The sequence below is a fragment of the Eumetopias jubatus genome, unplaced genomic scaffold (assembly GCF_037043125.1).
Source record: "Eumetopias jubatus isolate StellerSeaLion01/CBP00866 unplaced genomic scaffold, mEumJub1_p1.0 scaffold_5, whole genome shotgun sequence".
Lineage (NCBI taxonomy): Eukaryota > Metazoa > Chordata > Mammalia > Carnivora > Otariidae > Eumetopias > Eumetopias jubatus.
Window position 1 is genome coordinate 153,118,809 of NW_028274811.1, and position 20,886 is coordinate 153,139,694.

The 20,886-nt window shown below is 56.6% G+C and overlaps 2 protein-coding genes across 2 annotated transcripts; one reads left to right on the plus strand and one right to left on the minus strand.

Moving 5' to 3' along the window:
- Positions 1–8,014: 8,014 nt before the first annotated feature.
- Positions 8,015–17,917, minus strand: NDUFS6 (NADH:ubiquinone oxidoreductase subunit S6). Its single transcript, XM_088023540.1, has 4 exons — positions 17,749–17,917; positions 17,022–17,075; positions 8,996–9,118; positions 8,015–8,184 (listed from the first exon to the last, which is right to left on the minus strand). The coding sequence occupies exons 1-4, from the start codon at positions 17,878–17,880 to the stop codon at positions 8,119–8,121; spliced, it is 375 nt and encodes a 124-aa protein (XP_087879666.1). The 5' UTR covers positions 17,881–17,917; the 3' UTR covers positions 8,015–8,118.
- A 1,305-nt stretch (positions 17,918–19,222) lies between these two features.
- Positions 19,223–20,072, plus strand: MRPL36 (mitochondrial ribosomal protein L36). Its single transcript, XM_028090015.2, has 2 exons — positions 19,223–19,300; positions 19,640–20,072. The coding sequence occupies exon 2, from the start codon at positions 19,641–19,643 to the stop codon at positions 19,977–19,979; it is 339 nt and encodes a 112-aa protein (XP_027945816.1). The 5' UTR covers positions 19,223–19,300; position 19,640; the 3' UTR covers positions 19,980–20,072.
- Positions 20,073–20,886: the final 814 nt, after the last annotated feature.

A 20,886-nucleotide genomic window follows, 5' to 3' on the forward strand; every position in this document is an offset into this window, starting at 1 on the left:
GTCTGCACGGGGAGTGGAAGTGGCGGGGCGCACCGGGCCGGATGTGCTCTGCGTGACATCAGCCCCCCCACCTCGTCCCGGGGCATGCCTGATTTCTCGGAGGAAATTTAAATTAGGTGGGATAGAGATTCACTTTGCTCTTCAAAACTTGCCCGTGGTCAGCCGGCTCTGAGGTCCTCCCGGTCCTGCTGGGCCCAAGGACACGCGCACACGTGCGATCGCTGCGGCTCGGCTGTGGCAAAGCCAGGAAGGACGCGGCTCCCACGGCCTCCACCTGCCCCTTGGCAAAATCACCCTCTTCGTTTCTAAATTGTTGCTTCGCTTTTGCAGACGCGCCTTGTGACTGGGGAGTCAGCACCTATACTTTGGGCCACCTCTTCCTGTGAGGTTCACCAGGACGGCGGCAGAATTCGTCACCAGCGGCTTCGGAGTTGGGCCAGACCCGGCTCCCTCCCTGGGAGGCGCCGAGAGCGCAGGGGGACGGGCAGGGCAGAGGGTGCCTGGCCCCTGCGCCCTGGTGGAGGCAGCTGCACGTGCTCCCCACCGTCGGAGGAGGCTGGGCCAACACATCTCGACCCCCCCCCCCCCGTCTGGGAGACCACGGCCCCTGGGCCCCATCAGCCGGGACAGCCGCACACGGGTGAGCAGGTGGGTGTGGAGGTTTCCAGGGGGCGGCCCGGGCCCTGGGTATGGAGGCTAACCCAGCCTCACTCGGGCTCCTGTGAAAGCAGGTGACAGCTGTGGGGAGCTGTGGCTGGGCTCCCGTGGAGCCGCAGGCGAGCCCCTCCTGCCGGCATCGGTCCGGTCAGAGCCCCTCACAACCACGGGCTCCCGAAGGAAGACCCACAGGGCCGCCAGGGGCTGCCTCGTCCACCAACACCGCCCAGCCATTCTCCATTCTCCTCGGCCGCGTCAGCTGCTGGGGGACCCAGGCCTTCACTCCAGGAAGTCTGAGGGCTCTCTGGCCTTGTCCGTTGCCTTACTGGCCATCAGTGACCCCGATCAGGGCACGGAATGGCATTGATGGCCAGGGGGCTCTCAGCTGCAGCGAGCTGGGTCCTCGTGCTCACTGGGCCGGCCCCCGCCAGGCCTGCCAGGTGGCAACCCGAGTGCAACATGTGGAACCCACGGAGCCCAAGGCCACAGGAATGAGAAGCATATGTTCCCAATGTGCCCCGGAGCCTGACAACGGGGGACTGGTCCTCTTCCCATCCCGGTCCCCGGGCCCATGGACTGGCCACCAATTGGGGACACCTGCCCAGGGCGAGGCAGAGGCCAGGAGAGCAGGGACAGCCGCCACCCCCAACGTGGCCGTCACTCCCGTGAGGGCGAGCCCGAAGCCCTGGCCTGTCGCCTTGCAGGAGGGGCCCAAGCCGGCATCCAGCGTTGGTCTTGGAGCTAGTGAGAGGCACCTCGATCAGGCCGGTGGGAGGGATCCCACACATGGCCTTCTTCCATGGCCCCTGGGCCCAGCAGCCCCGTGTGTGAGCCAAGCCGAGGCTGGGCGGGATTTCTCCTTTCTGGTGAGGTGGCAGGGGCCCGGGCCGCACACTGGGCAGCTCTGACAAACACGCCCGCACACGGACCTCAGCACCAGGCTGTCCGGTCTGGCCCCCACCAGCCGAGCCACTCACCAAAGCCCAGGCATCGCCAGTCCCCAACCCCGTGTCCTTCCTCTGCAGGAGACGGCCACGTGCTCTCCCTGCTCCTCCTGCTAAGTGCCCCAGAGGACACGGGTGCCGCACACACAGCAGAAGGCAGAGGACTCTGAAAGGAGCCACGGATGTGCTGCTGAGTGGCTGGGTCCCGCTTCGCCTCATGGGCGCCCGACACGGGGCTGAAGGAGCTCCGAAGGCCAAGCCTGTGCATAGAAACACAGGCCTGTGCTCTCTGGCCGGAGAGCGGGGACGCAGGCGGACAGCAGGGCAGACAGCGAGGCGGACAGCAAGGCGACTAATGTCTTAATGGGGGGCCCATGCAATCTGGAGGATGGAGCGGAAGGCTCCCCCGGGGCAGGGACAGGGCCGTGCAGTCGGCTGGCAGGACAGTGGTCAGCAGGAAATGAGGCCCGGCTGCTGACCAGCCTGGCAGAGCCCTGGGGTGGGGGCGGGGAGGCGGCCGTTCAGAGCTCTGTCCCCAGCGGACATGCTCTCCACGGACTGTGAGGGGCTCACAGGGAGGGCTCCCCTTCTCAGTGACAGCCATCCTTCACAGGCCACTGGGAGATACTGCCCTGCAGCCGGGGTCCCCATGTCCACAGGATGGCCGAGATCGGGGACAGCGCCAAATTGTCAGGGGCCAAGTACGTGATGCTGAGTGAGGAGCGTCTCCCTGGAGCTCCCTGAGGTTACGGCCCTTCTCTTTTTGCAGGGAGGCGGGGTGTCTAATGTTCTTCCCCTCGTGGGCTGTGCTGAGAGCTGTGTCTTCAGCCTGGAGGCCGTTGGGGGCCGTGGGGGCCGTGGGGGCCATGGGGCGGGGGCGTGCTTTCAGGACAAGGGCTCTCCTACAGGCAGGGCCTCAGCGAGGGCTGAGTCCTCCTGGTGATGTCACTCCTGACCGTGGGCAAACAGGCTTCACGGGGTGACCACACAGCGGGGACACGGCCCGTTTAGTGGAGCTTACTGACTTGCTTGTGGAAAATCAGCCATCGTGACACATTCCCTCTTCATAAAAGCCCAGCGCTTGTAATGTTTGCTTTTCCTTCCAGTGACCTCCAAGGAATTAAGTTAGCACAGGTGGCCGAGTGTGGGGAGCAGGGCTGGGCTGAGAACCAGCTCCGCTGAGGTCGTGGAGGGTCGGGACTTGGCCACACAGTAAGGAGACCCTAGAGCTGCGCCTGGGGCGGGCCATCCTCAGTTTCCGCACCTGCCGGACAGGGAGGCCCGTGGGGAGGGCCGCGAGGTGCACCACTGTGCTTTCACTGAACTCACGGACAGAACTCGGCCTTAGAGCTTCCTGAGGACACAGGTCCCCTGCGGAAGCGCCTTGGAAGCTGCGTTCCTCCTGAGCTGGAAGGAGGGAGCTACCCCAAACGAAGCCTCGCGCCTCAGGCGGGGATCTCAAATGCTCCTCTGTGCATCTGGCCCATCGGATGAAATCTGTATGTGTATGTTCCCACTTTAATAGGTTTTTGTTTGCTTCATCTAATTTCAGAAACAGTGATTTCCATTTTTATGTCTCAAGATTAACCGGGAGACGAAAACGTGTTTTTACCTTCTTATGCAAATTCCTCAGGTTTGTGTGTTTATTCAGAAAACTTTCTCATAAAGAGGTGAACCCCCACTTCTTTTGTGGCTCCCTGCAGGGACAAGCCATCCCTCTGCGCACACACAGAGCTGAGCCCTTGCGAGGTGGCAGGTGGTGGTGCCAAGTCATGGTGCCTGCAGGGGTGTGTCCTGCCGCCCACCTGAGTCTTCCGGATGGCGGGCTGCTGCCGGATGCCAGGTGGGCAACGTCTAGTGAGCACGGTGCAGGAGTCAACAGCAGGGACAGTGTGCCCCCAGAGAAGCATCCCCCAAAACCCTCATCCACCCAGAACGGAAGAACAGGCCCTATTTGGAAACGCTGTCTTTGCAGGTGTCACGGGTGAAGATGAGGCCATCGTGCAGCAGGGAGACCCCACCAGTGGCTGGTGTCCTCACAGGAAGGCCATGCGGAGGACAGACACTCAGCGGCAGGAGGGCCGGCGAGCACCGGGGCGGACATGGGTGATGGTCTGCAAACCCAGGCCCCCCAGCTTGCCTGCAGGCCAGGGGGCTTGCTCGTGCCTTTCGAGAGAGGGCACCGGGGGCCCTGGGGACACCCCGACTTCAGACTTCTGGCCCAAGAGCGGGCGGTGCTGTGTTCTAAGCCCCTCCAGTCTGGGGTGGCTCGTTCAGACAGCACCAGGAAACCGTGCCTTTCCTCGCTGGACTCCCAGGTACCTGCGGCCACTGTAAATCACCAACCTCGCTGTGGGAAGGGGCAGGTGCCCAACACGTCCCCCCGAAACCAAGGTGACTGTCGCACACGTATACACTAGGTCCAAAAACATGAGCCCGTTTCTGGAGTGCCCGACCCAGGGGGACCCCTGCCTCATGACGCAGGGGTCAGGGGCTCACAGATGATGTCATCCAGAACCCCGCACCCCCTGCCCCGGATGCTCCTGGTGGATGACATCACTCGGGCCCCATGAGCCCCCCATGCTCTGCCTGATGACATCATCCAGGCCCCACACCCCATGCTCCACGTGTGACATCATCCAACCTCCCCCAGGCTTCGCACATCCATGTCACCCAACGGCACCACAATGCTCTGCATGTCCTCTGACTCCACGACCCCAAACTTCATGTGGATGACATCATCCAGGCCCCCGAACCCCTGCGTGATGGCGTTATGCGACCCCTAGTCCCAATGTTCCACTTGATGACATCACCAGCCCTGCCCATGTCGTGTGATGTCATCCAGGCCCGCCCCCATATTCCGCATGATGACATCACCTGCCCGCCTCCACCCCATGCTCCACCCTTGGGGGGCGGGGCTCGCTGGCTGCGGAATCACAGGCACCTGGGATGCGTCACCCCTTTAGCCTCAGTGTCCAGGACTATGGTGTCTGCCAGGTAACGTGAGGGCTAGTGCGACTTCGGGGCGCCCCATGTGAACCCCGCACTCCAGCTTCTGCAGCCTGATGGGAACAGTGGCCTTTCTGGCTCTGAAGTTCCCGAACCACCATGCTCATAGGATGTTATCTCCCCAGAGAACCGTATGTAAACAGAAGGGTTCTGGTTTATTACATGAGAAGGACAGCGAGGATGGTGGGGGTCACCCAAACTGCATTCCCGAACGGCCAGTGTTTCCGTGAGCGAGGGGGGCTGCAACACACGGGCGTCTTGCAGATTCCAGCTAGCGGCTCCTCATAGGGCCGCGCCCCTGCACCTGCAGCGGTCCAGATGGGGCACAGTTAGCACGCAGCGATCAGCATGGCCACGGTCAGCACAGCCATGGTCAACACGCCACAGTCCACACAGTCACTTCCAGTGGCTTCAATTAGCGCACTGAATCAAGCAAGAGAAACAATCTCCTGGGCCCTGGTTTGGTAAAATTTGCCTGATGGTCATGCACGAACATGCGCTGTATTTGCGGTTATGAGTTTCTTTACCGTATGAGCTGCCGATATTTTCCCGTCTTCGACTTTTCTGTTTTAAAGAAAACTCAACTACAATTTAATGCATTACAGGGAAAAGAAAATGAAAAAATGAATTCTTTCCAAAAGAAACGGAACCATGCAAGAGTTGGGACAAGGAGCAGAATAAGATGATAGTTTACACCTAAGTATTTTACGTTACATAAAAATGGACTGAAATCTCCAGTTAGAACACAAAGAATTTTAAATTGGGTAGCAGAAATCCACCTACATTCTATTTTCAGGACACAATAAAAATACAAGGATACATTCATGTTGAAAATAAAAGGACTAAAAACACAGAACATGCAAATACCAACCTAAAGAAGTTGGTGGGGCCAAATTAAGAAAAGCAAAACAGACCTGAAAGCAAAATGTTTTACTAGAGATGAACATAATCGCTTCATAATTGTAAGAGGTTCAATTCAGTGAAAAGGCCGTTTTAAGTCTGAGGAAACGAACAGCAGAGCCCCAGACGTCCTTCTTTAAAAACGGAAACAAGAAAGAAGAGAGAGAACTTGGTGGAGGAGCACCCGAGCCCACATCTGGGGGCAGCTCCCACCGGCCATGCTGCACCTGCCCGAGGGTGTCAGCCCCTGCAAGCCAGGGCGCTCAGAGCAGCCAGCCATGAAACGGACCATCAAGCAAGTCTCAATCAACAGATTTCAAGCATGGAATCATACAGAACATGTTCTCAGACTAGGCTACAAATTGCTAAGAGCAGAATATTCCCATCTACTTGGCCACTAATAATTACATGCTTATATTTAAAACTGAAGAGTAATGAAAATACAACCCATCAAAACAATGGGGTATAGCTAAAGCAGAGATTAGGGTGAACTTCATAGCATTAAATACTCATAAGAGGAATGCTGAAATTTAACACAGTAAAACCACCACCTCGAGAAGTTAGGAGAACTTCAAAATAAACAGCAAGAACATAGAAATCAAAGGTAATGCACAGAAGTTAATCAAACAAAAACCAAAAATACAGCCAAGCAGATGGACAAACCAAAGATTGCTAAGTGGTCGATGAACCTCTGGAGAGACGCAGCCTGAAAAAAAACCCAAAAAGGCACACTAACCCCTCAGGAGGGGAAGCCACTGCAGATCGTGAAGCGCCGATGAGATGTCAAGAAAGCACTCAACAGCTTTATGCCAGGACCCGTGGAAATCTAGGTAAAACGGCTAGACATCAAGAATAAAATTCAAAGCACCAAAACCGGCTCAAGGAGAAACGTGAATGCACTAGCAGCTCACAGGGGAGCAAACCCTGACACCAAGACTCAGGACAGAGAAAAGGAAGTGCTTAAAAAGCCTCATCCAAGCCTAAACGTAGATTCGGAAGGCCCAAACCACATGAGGCCCCAGAGGAAAAGGATTCCAGGCCAGGCGTGAGCGGGGCCTCTCTGGGCAAAGGAATGGTTTCACTTTAGAAAATCAGAGTAATTCATGATGTCACGTATTTAATGGAAAAAGCATCACATTCCAACAGATGGAGAAAGTGTTTGGTAGAACCCCACACCCACTCAAGTTTAAAATCCTGGCTAGTAGGGACAGAAGGCCCAACGGCAACCAGCAACTCGGCGGGGCCCTCCGACGGGTGTCCCAGCTGTCTGCCGCCCTCCAGCCCCCACAGGTCCAGGCATGTGCGGGTCAGGGCCGCTCCCTTGGCAGGCCCCACGCCACTCAGGTGCAGCTCAGACAGGGCTCTGCAGCTCCTGGACACCAGGGCCGCGTGACGTCCCTCCTGTGTTCACCCTGCTCCTGACCAGACTGCCAGCCCCGTCCAGCTCCCCCCCACACTGACCCCAGGGTCACTTGGCCCCTTTCCCCCCACCCTACGCCCCTCCTCTGACGCTGGCTCAGAGGCACTTGTGCTGGAAGAGCCTCATGAGGACCCACTGTGCGCCCCCAGGTGTGCCCGGAGTGTGAACTCGGGTGCACAATCGGCAGGCCTCACCCACCGCCCCCCCTTGCCCCGAGGCCTGGGCTGGCCCCACAAGGGGTCCAGGAGGGGCTGTGCACTCTCCGTGCCCACGAAGCATTCCCCTCAGGATGGGTGACCCTGCTAGGCTAGTGATGCTCTTCACTGTCTCCAGCTCCTAGGAATGAAAAGTTGCATGTCGTTCTGATAACGCCTCCATTAGGTAATCTGTTCTTTCATCTGCAAGCTCACGTCGTTTTCTCTCGACCCTACAGTTTGGAGCTTTACCCGTAGCTGTGCCCTCACCAGTCTTGCTGGGATGCCGGTGCGTCCATGCAGGTTTCCCTTGGGCTCCCTTCCCTCCTTGGGTTAATAGCGCCTCACCTTGTGTTGCCCCATCACTGCCTCCACCTGGACCCCACGTACTGCGTGTCAGGGCTCGCGGACACTCTACCCAGCCCCCTTTCCCTTCCCTCCGAAGTCCTACTGTTACTTTTCTGTTACCTGACTGCTCTGTTACCTACGCAGATTACCCTGAATCTGGCCTGCAGGGGAATGTTAATACAGATGCTTCCCGGGCTTTAAGATTCTCTGCCTTTCACCCAAAACAAGAGGACAGAAGGGAAGTGTCACTGCAGGTAAGTGGTGGGGGGGTGGGGAGCACATGCTTTCAGAGCATGGAAGCCTGAGCCCAGGGCCAGCCCCTGGGGGAGCCCTAAGCTTGATGAACCTCCGTTCTGCAGAATCAGAGCAGTCCTTCCCCCCTCCCATCCCTGAGCCACCGAGTGTGGTCGCATGGAGCAAGGACATGCTACAGAAGGGCCGGCACGCACCTCGGAGGAGGACCCCACTTTGGTCTGCACCTGTAAGTGCACCTTCATTTTCCACCATCAGCTCTCTGAAAGAAACAAGCACGTGGCTCGCCATCCGTGAGGACAACACCGTTTATTCGGCACCAGCAAGAGGCTCTGTTGTATGTTCACGCCGAGCAGCCCGCAGGCATGGCCCCGGGACCACGACGCACGTCATGCTAGTGCTGATGATGTCTGAACTGCAGGCCACAGTAGCCGCATGTCCCCGTCTTTGTCTCCTTGTCCTGAAAAGATTCGAGAAGAGAGATCTCAAATTTCCATATTCTGCTTCCATCTAAACATGTTTAGACATCAGACAGGAAAGTGTGCACAGAATTTGAAATACAATCTCAGCTAGACACGGCTGAAATCCTGAGGTCGTGCCAGAACTGAGAACCGTTGCGGCACCGGGCCCGGGTCTGACTCTGGCTCCACGATGACTCGCTGGCAGCCGCAGGCGGTGACCTGAACCCTGGCTCTGGCCCCAGAACACGTGGTCATCTCAAAGGACCGCCACAAGGACAAGTCTTCTGGCCTCAGCTCAGTGCCCATCTACTCCCGTGGCCCAGGAGGGCCGAGGTTTCACCCTGAACCCAGAATTCAATGGACTAGAGCAGGTGGAGCGCTGTGCAGAGGCCTGCCACCCCCAAGGCCAGGGTCTGGTCTGGGCACGCTCAGCCCACTAGCAGACGGGGTGCTGGGGTGCTGCTGACTTCTCGCCCCTGTGTCCACGCTGCGGCAGGCCTGAGCCTCAGCCCCTGCCTGCCCCTCTGCTCTAACGTCCCGGGTCCTCCCCTCTCCAAGGCTCTGTGGGTGCACAGACTCCAAAAGGAGGTTCCAGGAAGACCGAGCCCGTGTGTGTGGAAGGAAAGTGGACAGTCCGTGCTGGTAACACTAAGTATGTCCCAGAGCACCTCACGGCACGTCCCAGTGGAAAGGGTGCCCTTCACACGGTCCCTACTGCGCCGTCTGTAGGAAAGGTCAGAACCAGCACTGCAGGGGCCACACGGAACGGGACAGCTTAGACTACGGCAGCAAGGACAGGTGACACAGTACCAGGTTTATGTACACTTTCGGGTGGCCAAGAGCCCCCCCGCCCCCGTCACACGCGATCACACGATCTCCAACTTCACTCACGGGCTGCTCAGCTATCAAATCAATGGCAAAGTTTTCATTCACCTAGAACAAGATGAAAAGAAAAACTCATGAATCCAAGGACAAAAGCTAGATAATTTCATGGAATTTAAGTTTATGTAGACAACGCCCCCCACACTCTCAGGTCCTACCTGCACAGGCACATTCCATACGTTCTCGTCTATTATTGCTGCAGATCTTCAAATTACACACATAATACACGCATACACACGCACGCGTAACTTTCCATTTTGCTACAATTTCACACTTACAGAAACGGTGCAGGAACCGGACTACAAACATTCCTCCCTGGTCTGTACCTAATGTGCAGACCAGACCCCTCACACTGTACCGTGGCTTTAGCACCGGCTCTGTTCCTGGACCCGTGCCTCGCTCCGCCCGCTGGGACACGTGAGGAATGATACGGAGACGGGCGCCCAGGGCTGACTGTCCCCACCAGCAGAGGCCCCTCCGCGGTCACAGGGGCAAGGAAGCTCTGGCAGACGCCCACGGACACGTCCACACCTAACAGGACAATACGGGACAACCCGGGACACTGGAGGGACGACGGGGTTGCAACTGCAGGGACCAACACCCAACAAATATGCTGAAATCTGTGATTTCACAGATTTTAAAATTCAATAAATACCTCACCATAGGGAATGACCTCATTTTAAAAACTGGTAAACAAAAGGAAAAAATCGATATTCCTTCTACTTTCTTCTGGCCAACCAAAGTGTCTTTCCGCAAGTGGGAAGACAGCACTGCCCTCCACCCTGTGCGGAGACGCTCGGCCACTGCCCCGGAACCTGCACCAAGCCTCGATGGAAGCGCCCTACACCGCCACGCAGTAACCTCAGCACAGAGGACCAGAGTCTGACCTGACGAGTCTGATCTGACGGAGCTGCTACAGCCAACCCCGGTTCCACACCCCAGGAACGAAGGCACCAAACCCCACGAAGGGCCCAGCTGTGGGCGACTCCACAGGAGAAAATGACCCGGGTCCTTTGACAGGTGAGTTCCAAGGAGGTAAAGGGAGAGTTTGTATGTGTCTGGGGGGAGGGGGCGACACCTAAAAGTTAAAAGAAACATAGACACTTCAGCAACTGCAACGCATGAAGCTTATCTGTATTCTGAGTCAAAAAAAATTTTTTTACTATAACACAATCAAGAATATTTACCACCCACTAGATACTTAACTTAAAGATCGCTGTAATCTCCCGTGTGATACTGATGCTCTAGTCACATTAGCACCTCCTGGGGATCCATATGCACTGGGGAACTCGATTCAATGGAACCATGTCAGCGACCTGCTTCAAGACGGCTGGCGTTGGCGGGGAGCAGGGTGTGGGTGGATCTGAGCAGAAACCAGAATGGCCGCCTTGGGAAGTCCCCTGGTTGGTAACCATTGGATCAGAATGGGCTCATGGGACGACCATGATCCTTTCCCTCCACCTCGTGAACTCTGTTTTGTTAAACAGCAATTCAAACATCCCGGCTGGGCAAATAATGTGTCTTACAATGAGCTACTGTGGCAAAGGGGACCCAGGCCAGGAGACCTGTCTTGTTGTATCTGACCCGTCGTGAGCCAGGCACTCAGAGACGTCTCTGGCCAAGGCCAAGGAGACAAAGCTCCTGAGGCTGGCAAGCTGGGAAAGTAAGTGAGTGTGTGTGTGTGTGTGTGTGTGTGTGTAAAGGCCCCTAATGTGTGTGTGTGTGTGTGTGTAAAGGCCCCTAATGTGTGTGTGTGTGTGTGTGTGTGTGTGTGTAAAGGCCCCTAATGTGTGTGTGTGTGTGTGTGTGTGAAGGCCCCTAACGTGCCCCACAGCACTGTTACGGAGCCGAGTCCCATGTCCCACCATGGTGGGCCAGCCCACACCATGGGCTGCAGCTTCCCGCCCCGGAGAGCCACGCAAATCCAGGAAGGACATCCAGAGGCGTTTCCCTGCTCCAACAGTCTGCGCTCCCCGAAGCCGTACGCAGCAATCAGTCATGCTCTGACCACCCTCTCAGCCGTCAGCAGAGAGAGCTTTGTGTCCCGCACTCGGGCTCCCGAGGAGCAGCTCGCTTGATGGCACCTCAGACCTAGCGTCACCATCAACCCACCCAGGGTGGAAAGCAACAGCAAGACCACATCTGGGAAGTCACTCGCTTCTGGAAGCTGGAGGGTCATCTGACTGCAGCACACGGTATGGGACGAATGCCACCAGAGGGGGAACGTCACACTTCCTGGCAGACGTCCCTGCAACTACGACGGGGAGGGACGCCGCGTGCAAACAAGACAGGAAGTGGAGGCTACACACAGCGAGGGAAGCGCTGCCCAGGCTACTCTGCCATCTGCTTGGTGAGAACCTCAGTGCTGTGCGTACCTGACAGTGGGAACTGCCGTGCGGGGCGGTCCTGGCCACCGGGGCCCAGCTGGGTGCCTGCCCTGCGTGCCCAGAGCCCCACCTCCATGGAGAGGCCCCACCTGAGAGAAGACAAGGAAACAAGGATCGGACGTGGATCAATCTTTACAAATAAAGGGGGGCTTGGACATCTGAATCTTAATAAAACCTGGAAATAAGTCAGAAAGGCATAGTCAACCTCAGTTAAGTTTTTCTAAAGCCAGCAGACTCCATCCAGAGGACACGCGACCCAGCGTGGCCCAGCCCCTCACTCTTCCGCAGAAACAGATGGCCTCGCCTGCCATCAACACAGAGGACGCCCCAGACCCACAGAATGTGGACATTCTGGAAAAATTTAATTATTTTTAAAAAGGTTTATAGCTACAGACCATGATTTTGTGAAGTTTTATTCCCACAGACACAGCAGGAGGATACTGGGAAGTACGGCTACCTTAGAGGCTACAGGCTGCATGCGCCACGCGGCCGGGCAGGGAGGCCGGGCTGTGCCACAGGCTCCTCTAAGCATAGTGGCCCCTACAGACGGGCTGGCCGCTCCCCTTACACCTGAACCTTACTTGGGCTGTGGAGGGAGGGAAGTCCCGCTCACCTCTGCTTCACACAGAGCCACGCATCACACAAATGAAGCCTCATGGTGCAACACACGACGGCGTCTACCTAAGTGACAAACCCCCGGGCCCCATCACGGCAGTCAGACAGACCATCATCTCCCATGAGAAGGACAGCTGACACCCGAGGCTGACACAGCACTGCCCCTGTCACTCAGCTCCAGGGCGACCCTGACCTTCAATGATGAACGTCTCGTTCCCGGGGTTCGGTTCAACTGCAGGCATACGAAAAGCCCCGGAGCCAGCACGTGTCCAGCAGCCAACTGCAGGTGACAGCTCAGGGCTCCGTCTTGCCGCCCTCACCGAGGAAGGGAAGGAGGAGCATCACCGGGCCTCGCGAGGGCACGAACGCAGACACACGTCACAGCGCCCCACGCTCTCGCCTCGGCTGTCGGCACAGTGGGTTCCAGGCAGACGGTGTCACAGGCCCTAACGGTGCAATGGCTGTACAACACTCCTTTATACGCCACGAACGTAACGAATGGGAAACTACCTTCTTATTTATCTCTTGATGGCCAACGGATTTGGGCATAAAGATACTTAGGTTTAAATTCATTTGTCAGTAAGCTGTTATGTTATTCTAACTCATGTTTTTGGAAGTGACAGTTCTTATGGAGAGTTTACTCCATCAAACTGAGATCAAATCCATTAAAAGTACAACATAAAACACAAGACTATACAAAATAGTATTAAAGCTATACAAAAAGGAAGAATAATCCTAGTTGAGTAACCAACATTCTGTAGGGTGCTAACCCTGTTCATGGAAATTTACAGATTTAAAATAAAGTAAAAGCCCAATTATTTAGACTATCAGGGATCTTTAATACTAATACCACATTTATATTTAGCTGAACATCTGCGTATATACAATTATAATTTTTCAATCACAATAAAAACTGAGGTTTTCATCCAAATTAATTTTTAACACAAATTTGGAGAAAATGCTCAAAAATACCTCCTAGGCTTTTTTTTATGGCAGTGTTCGCAGGTGCTCTGGGGCGACCTGGCCGGTGCAGAGGGAGAGGACAAGCATTGACACGTGGAACCGCCGGAGGGAGAGAGGAAGGCACAGACCTCGAGGCTCAGCACCACCCGGCCACCAGTGTCTGAACCTTGGGCTTCAGGAACTCAGTTTCAAGGACTACCCCCTGGATCCGAGGGGTAAACAGACTTTTGACAGTCCACGCCCCCCCAGGGGAGCCAAAGGTCCGTGGCTCCTAGTCACCAAAAGATTTATTTTAAAACGTACATGCCTTTACCCCACTCTCACGGCAGACAGGACATACTTGGGAAGGGAAACGCAGAAGACAAAGTCCCCAAGAAATGCTGAAGAGCCTGCCACAGCGAGCACAACTCCCCAGTCTCCAAATACGCCTTAAAAGGCACGTGCTTGCTTCTTCCAGAAGACAACCAGACAGACACAGGAAACTGTCCTTGTTAATAAACCCTTCACAGACCAGCAAGGAGGCGGTCCTTGAAAAGAAAGTCCGTGGGGAATTCTACCGTGTGGGTCACTAAGCACAGGGCTGCAAACCGGCGGGGGGTGGGGGCGGCTGTGGGTGCAGAGGAGGGAACCCCGCCTGGAGGGAGGGGACCCCGAGCTCCATGTCCGCTCAGCAGGAGCCATCTCTCCGAAGGTGGGCGGGGCGGCCCCTGGCAAGAAGCCCACACCTGCTGCCCCCTGCCTCCACCTGAAGCGCAGGGGCCCTCCTCCTCCTAATCCCCGGGGCAGCACTGCATCCCGCTGGCTCGTTCAGCCTTCTCGACCTTCCGGACACACGTGTGTGTGCACGTGTGTGTGCGTATACGTGTACCTTCGCATCACGACAGTTCGGATGGCCGCGTGCTGAGGTGTCGGTGTCAAACACCAGTCAGCAGGGGATGAGAGATGCTCAGGGTCTCACTCTGCTCCCGATCCTGGCTAACACCCGGGACGTTTTCTAAAGCTTCTGCCTGGGGAGCATGGGCCACCTCAGTGGAGAAGTCACTTCACCAGGCGAGCGGTCTGCTATGCCACGTCCCAGGAGAAGCAAGGCCTTGAAGGACACTCTTCACTCCTGGGTGGGCCCTGAAGCCCCTCTGCACGTACCCAGTCCGCAAGCTCCTCTCTCCAGCACTCACAGCTCACTCTTTCCATCCCCAGCATCCCCAGCCTCTTCTGAGGTGGACAGGCTTCATGTTATTGCAACAAACACAGCAGGTCACATGGACGTCGACACCACAGGGACCGCCCCTCAGGTTGGTGGTGGTTGGCACCTTCAAGTTGCTACTGAAGAACAAAGGGGCCCAGCGGGGGAGACCGACTCATAACCAGACTCGCCTGCCAGCCAGCGGGGCAGAAAATCTGAGATGGGCAGGAAATGTCCAGAGCACCCTCCCTCGGATGGATGCCCACTCCAGGCAGTGGGGGTCACCAGCCCCACAGCTGGCGAGGGTATTCCTCCTGGGGCAGAGCATCACTTCAGAAAGTGGAGGGCAGGGGGGAGCTGTACTCAATGGACCTTGGCCTCCCAGTGTTCTGGGCTCTCTGCCTAATTGTTCATCTTTAAAACCTACAAATGACGCCTGCCCCAGTCACAGTAACCCAACAGCAACAGAGTAAGGCACACGCTCACTGATGGCTCCCTGGGGCAGGGGGGTTCTCTAGGGGATTGTCTGCTCGAACCCAGCACCCTCAGCCCAGTGAGGTCAGTGACTGAGGCAGGCAGGGCTTGAGGGCGCACGGATCCGGACGCGGTCAGACAGAGTGATCTGGAGCCATGCTCGAAACCAGATGAGAACACCCAGCTGCGAGGTGACAGAGACGGTACTGCTACCGTTCTCACCGTTGTGTCCCCATCACTGCCACTCCCCACTGGGATCGTTTGTCCACACGAGCTCTTCCACTAGAGGACAGGAAACGTGTGCCCTTCCGTTGGATGCATGTGATCACAAAGTCCATGAAACCAGTTCTGTAACTTCAGACGAATATCTGCTCAGTTCCAGCCCTCTGCCTCGCGGAGGTGGCCCAGGACCATGGCAGGCCTGGCTTCTGTCCCCTCCTTGAGGGGTGGGAGCTGGGTGGACCTGTTCTTCAGCACGTGAGTGCCCCCTCTTGGGAAGATTCCCGTCACAGGCTCACACGGATTCCCTTGCAGACACGCTGCAAACTGTATCAGACATGTCTGGTCCGGAGTGGCCAAGAGCCACACACAGATACTTTCCATTTTTCTCTGCAAAGCCCAGCTCAGCTATCTAGCTTCCCACTCTCCTTGTTCTTCAGATTAAGCTCAGATTCGTTGGATTTCTTAAAACACAACTAACCAAAACCAGAGAGACAGCAAGATCCATGGTTGTCAGAGACGGCGGGGAGGGAAGGATGAATAGGTGGAGCACAATACATTTTTAGGGCAGGGAAACTACTCTGTGTGATACTGTAACAGTGGACACATGACATGAGTTTGTCACAACCCACAGGACGTACACCACAAAGAATGAACCCCAACATAAACCACGGACTTGAGCTCATAACATATCAACATCCATCAAGTGTTCAAAGTAATCAATCACAACAAATGCAGCACCCCAATGCAAGATGTTAGTAACGGGCTGCTTGGCAGGAGGTGGGCATAGGGGAACCCTCTGCACTTCATGTCCAAGTTTTCAGTACACGTAAAAGTCTTCTAAAACAATGTTTTTGGGAAACCCAAACAGTTTTACAGTACTACTAAATGCCAAATTTTTGTCATAAGAGACTGAAAGCCAGAGGACAACTCATTTACTGACATGCCTTGCACCTTTACAACTTGAAAATGTGCCCCCAGGACACTCACGATGTCAAACAGGAAAAGGCCACAGAGACCCGGAGCCAGGAAGGGTTCCAGACCTGGGTGAGCAGACACCATCAGCTCTGCCTCCTCTGTTCACAGTTCACTGGCTTTGCTAATTCTGATTTTGTGTGGTTGATTTTGGTTTTAAGTTGCTCCCCTTGCCCCTGCTAAGGCAATCAGAAACCAGAGGCCACACAGAGTCTCTAGCAGAGCGGAGCTTGGGACAGACTCAGGTGCTTGCTAAAGCATCAGAGGTGCTGAGCTAGGGAGCTGGGGGCCAGGTGGCAGGGGCAAGCCTGAGGCTTCAGGACCCATCTGCTCCCCACCTCCCCCCCAGCCACTGAACACTGTCTCCACCAGCCTGCTCCTACCCCCAACACCCACAAGGCAGAAATGGAAGTAGAAAATGAGAATTTAAGAATGGACTATGGAACCAAGATCAGAGGGGAGGGGAAACACAACTTAAGACACTGAGGAGTAACAAGAAGGCTGACTGAGGGAAGGAGGGGCTCAAGGGGACTATGGAGGACAGAAGAACTCAGAAACGGAAGACCACCCGAACCAACGTGCACAAAGACTGGGGACCTGGCAGCGCGGGTGAGAGAGGAATTAGGAAGAGCACAGGCTCCTGGAGGTGGGGGACCCCACTACCAGCATCCTCTCCTGCAGTCATGGTGGGACACACCCAGTCAGGGCAGGGCAGTCCTCCTGCCAGGTTCAGCTCCGGAGTGTCAGTCCCTGTAAGCACACAGCCTCGTCTGTTTGGCAGGAAATAGGAGAAGGATACCCCAAAAGGTGACTGAAAGAGTCATTTTTAAAAGTTGATGTGACTTCCTTTAATCTGACGGTCTCAGGAGTATAAGGCACAGAAATGAAGAAAAAAAAAAGACCACTCCCATTTATACATAAGCCCAGACTACACTTACAAGACGTCATTTTATATAATTCAGAAGGAAACAAAACAAAACAAATGTAGACACGCCGACATTTCAAAGAAATGCAGAATTCCAGAGCTTCTCGGGGGCTCACAATTTGAGAATTTAAGGCTATATATTAACTTTTACTTCTCGTTGATTCTAAAGGTTTTATGAAAGCCTACCTCTCTTTTACTAGATCTCTTGCTTACCTCTTTCTGACGACCCACAAACCGAATTTTCCTGTAGTCTTTATCATCATAGACCTGGGGGGAAAAAAGACCATATATTATATGATGTTTGCAGCCTGATTCTGAAAGAAGTCACTTAATATTACAGGAAAGTGTTTTTCTGAACACTCCGGCCATTCGTGATCAAACACAGGAGCGACAAAGGATCACTGTGCAACCAGGCGTATTTCGGCAAGACGCCTGAACCGAGAAGGGGCAATAATGTGAATGGGAAGGTAGCAAGGCGGAGCTGGAAAGGGCAGAGGCAGCCCGGGGCAGACGAGGGCAGCCCCGATTCCCCTCCAGACGGCCGACGGCAGCGCACGGCCTCCACTGGGCGACACTGACAACACGGGTGGCTTGGTCACCGCCCGGCCTCTGACTGCACTTGAACACCGCCTCTGCTTTTAGCCGAGACGCTACGACTGCTTGGCACGGCACAAATACGGGTCGCGCGGCGGGCTCCACTCCGGGGCGGGCGGCAGCCGAGGACCGGGGCACCCCCACGGCGCCGCCTGTCGGAGCCCGAGACCCGGCGCTCCTCGGCCCTAACCTGAACCGGGGCTGGCACAGGCTTCGGCCCGCGACACACGGCGCGAAGCCGCCGCGTCCCGGGAACCCTGCCCACCGGCCAGCGCGTCCCCCGGCCGCAGGCACCGGAGGCGCGCGGAGCCGAGACGGAGGGCGGCCTCCACGCCGCGGCGATTACCTGCCCGGTGTGCGTAATCTTCTCCCCGGTCGGCGACGTCCGCACCGCCAAACACCTGGCGCCCCGGGGCGGGTTCAGCGCCGCCGTGCCGCTCCGGCCCAGCAGCCGGCAGAAGGTCGCCGCCGCCGCCATCTTGTGGACTGACCCCTGACCCGGCGCACCGACACGCTGACGCATGCGCACAGCTTCGCAGGGCCCTCGCGGCCGGGATTTAGAGCGCTTTGGGGAGTCGCGCACGCGCGGTGCGCTCGGGCTAATGCAGCCCTGCAGGTGCAGCGGCTGGGCTGCGGTTCAGAAAAAGGCGGGAGATTTTACGTGCAACGCTAGCACTTAGCAGCTGTTGGTGATTCCTACCTGGGGTAGGACAGGGGAGGATGGAAAATGAAGGTGCACTTTTCACGTTCGTTGGTAATAATCATGGGGGGTTACATAGCGAATGTTTTTATTAGTGAAGGGTCCTTGCCTAGAGCGAACTGTAAGTCCATTCACGTTGCGCAGTGCGCACTTCTGTGTGGCCATGGGGACAGCATGTTTTGGGATTTCTGAAGCAGAGCTCCATTGAAGCAACCAGTAAAGCACAATCAATGTCATCCCCCATGCAGATCAGCCCCGAAGGCCCCCTGCTCTAGAGCACACCTGGGCAGACTCCGGCTCGCCGTCCCGGGGCTCCCCTCCCCGAACTGCCTACCCGTTAATAGACCGCTCAGGAGGGTCAGTCACGCGGGGCCAGCGCCCAGATGGACAAGGGCGGTGGGTATGGGGGGGTAGACTCAGCCGGGGTGACCCCCCCCAGGAGCTGAGTGCACCCACAGCCTGGACTCCAGGAGGTGGAGGTGATGAGAGACTAGATGCACTGAAAACCTCTCGGAACGGAAGGATGCCCACAGACAGGTACCCACAGGCAGGCCCGAAGCTCACCTGGGCAGGTGTCGTGGTGGGGCGTGCAGATGGACCGTCGTCTGCAGGTCGCCTTCGTGCACGGACAACAGATGGGTGGGTTCGCGACACATACACGGAACGGCGGGTGTACTGAGTTCATTGTGGGCTCTGGCGATGGGTAGATGCGGGCTCGCCGGAGTCGTTCAACTTTTATTGGAATGTTTCATAATAAAAGGTTGGAGGGGGAAAAAAGATATTTGACTGCAACTAGTTAGGACAACTGCTTATCTCCACTGCTTCCATGAGCCTTGCCTCCTTCCCCCCAGGATGTCCACTTAATACAGTGGGTTCTTCTAGATTTTGCTTTGACTTCGGTATTCGCCTGTTTTCTAAAAATGTCTAGTTGGTTGTGGTTTCTTTTGCATTCTAGATACCTATTTCCGTTCCCATTTTGACATTCTCCAAAACCATTGACACCCTGTGGCGGGAAGGGGTCCCAGGTGGAGATCAAGGGCGCGCTGGTGACTCCGCCTCGGCGCCCGGCACCTGGGGGATGGCCACGTGATCCTGCCGCCATCTTTCTTTCTGGCGGACACTCCGGACGGTGGCGTCCCCGCCCCATTGCGCAGGCGCTTGCGGGGCGCGCTTCCGGCCGCCGTGGTCGCCTTCTCAGGTCAGGGGTCCCAGGGCTCGCGACGGGTGGGGGGCCGGGGCGGCAGCTGGTGCGGGGCCTCGGGTTCTGGGTGCGCCACGGCCTCAGGTCCTCCGCGCCCCGGACCCTGCCGCCGAGAAGGGCCGCCTGCGTGCTGTCCCCTGCCGGCGGGCACGGCCGGGCCCGGCGCTTGCTGCCGCGTCCCCGGCCCTCTGAGACCGCCGGGGGGCCGGGGCTGCAGAGTGCGGGCGGAGGGGCGGGCGCTCGCGGGGGGTGGCGGTGGAGCCTGTTGGCAAAGCTCTCCATCGTGCGCGGAGACCTTAAGGATTGCTTTTCTGTTCCCGGTCGATTCGGCCGCAGCATGGCATCCGTGCTGGTGACGAAGATGCTGGCGTCCGCCCTGAGCCCGCTGCTCCGTCGGAGGCCTCCCCCGGCGATGCCCCGCGCGCTCTCCACTCTGCTGCCCGGACCCCTTCACGCTGCAGGTGCCGCTGGTGCGAAGCCCAGGGCGTGGGGGCCCGCGGGGCTGCCCGGCCGCCTGCTGCCCGGCCTGCAGCTGCCCGGCCTGCAGCTTGCCCTGGGGTTCAAGACCAAGGGCGTCATCAAGGAGCGCTGCAGGGACTGTTACCGGGTGAAGAGGCGCGGGCGCTGGTTCATCTACTGCAAAACGAACCCAAAGCACAAGCAGAGGCAGATGTAGTTCCGGTCACCAGAAGAACGTGCAGAACTGCATCACTTCCTTGAGGAATGGCCCCTCCTATGGAAAGAAAAATAAAACGTAAACACTGCCTAATCTTTGTCGACCCTCAGGTCTTCTTGACTCTACCGCCAGGGCACTCACCTCCTGTAGCAGCCCAGTCCCATCAGCTAGACAAGCAGATCCCGGAATGGGAAATGCATCATTTTCATCTTCTGTGCAAGCTGTGTGTGCTCAGGCTGGAGGGCAGAAGGTAAGGCAGCGGAGAGCTGATCGTGCCCCCGAGCTCAGAGTGCAACCTGGTTCCCTGGGAAGGACGGCCTCGCAGGGCCGAGCTCAGCCTGCTTCTGCCTGCAGGCTAGAGTGCTGGTCTTATGGGACTGCAGGTTCCTTTTCTCAGCATTCCTGTCTTGAGGATAAGTGTGAAAGCCTTGAAAGCAGTTTTTAAGTCAAGGACAATTCAACTTTCTGTATGCAAAGGTATTTCAGATATCAGTTAAGCGTGTTTGTCATCTTTCATGAGACACGAACATGCACACGTGTAGTATGTGCACGTGTTTGTACGTGTGGTGTGTGTGTGTGCATTTGTGCACCATGCACATGGGCGTGTTTGTGCATGCATGGATGTGTGTGTGTGTGTGTGTGTGTGTGCTGAGCAGAGCGGCTCTGGTACCCTCTGCAGGTGTGTGGCCTGGAGCCAGGGGCACAGATGTTCCTGTGTCTCCTGTCTTAGCGTTATGGCTGCCTCACCCACATGGTTTGAGCTCCACACAGTGGCCCTCCCTGGCCACCTTCCTGTCCAGGCCGCGGCTGGAGCGGATTATACTAGGTGGGATGGAGTACAGGGTGGTGAGTGTGGGTAAGCAGCATGTGCAGAGGCCAGTGAAGACCTGGCACACGGACTGGGATT

What these genes read in the sequence shown, in the direction of transcription:
- NDUFS6 (XM_088023540.1), bottom strand. Translation starts at nt 17,880, where the DNA reads ATGGCGGCGGCGGCGACCTTCTGCCGGCTGCTGGGCCGGAGCGGCACG. An exon ending in TTGTGGGTCGTCAGAAAGAG is followed by an intron (nt 9,119 to 17,021) that starts GTAAGCAAGAGA and finishes ATCTTGTTCTAG; the next exon opens with GTGAATGAAAACTTTGCCAT. An exon ending in CGAAAGTGTACATAAACCTG is followed by an intron (nt 8,185 to 8,995) that starts GTACTGTGTCAC and finishes GAATCTTTTCAG; the next exon opens with GACAAGGAGACAAAGACGGG.
- MRPL36 (XM_028090015.2), top strand. Translation starts at nt 19,641, where the DNA reads ATGGCATCCGTGCTGGTGACGAAGATGCTGGCGTCCGCCCTGAGCCCG.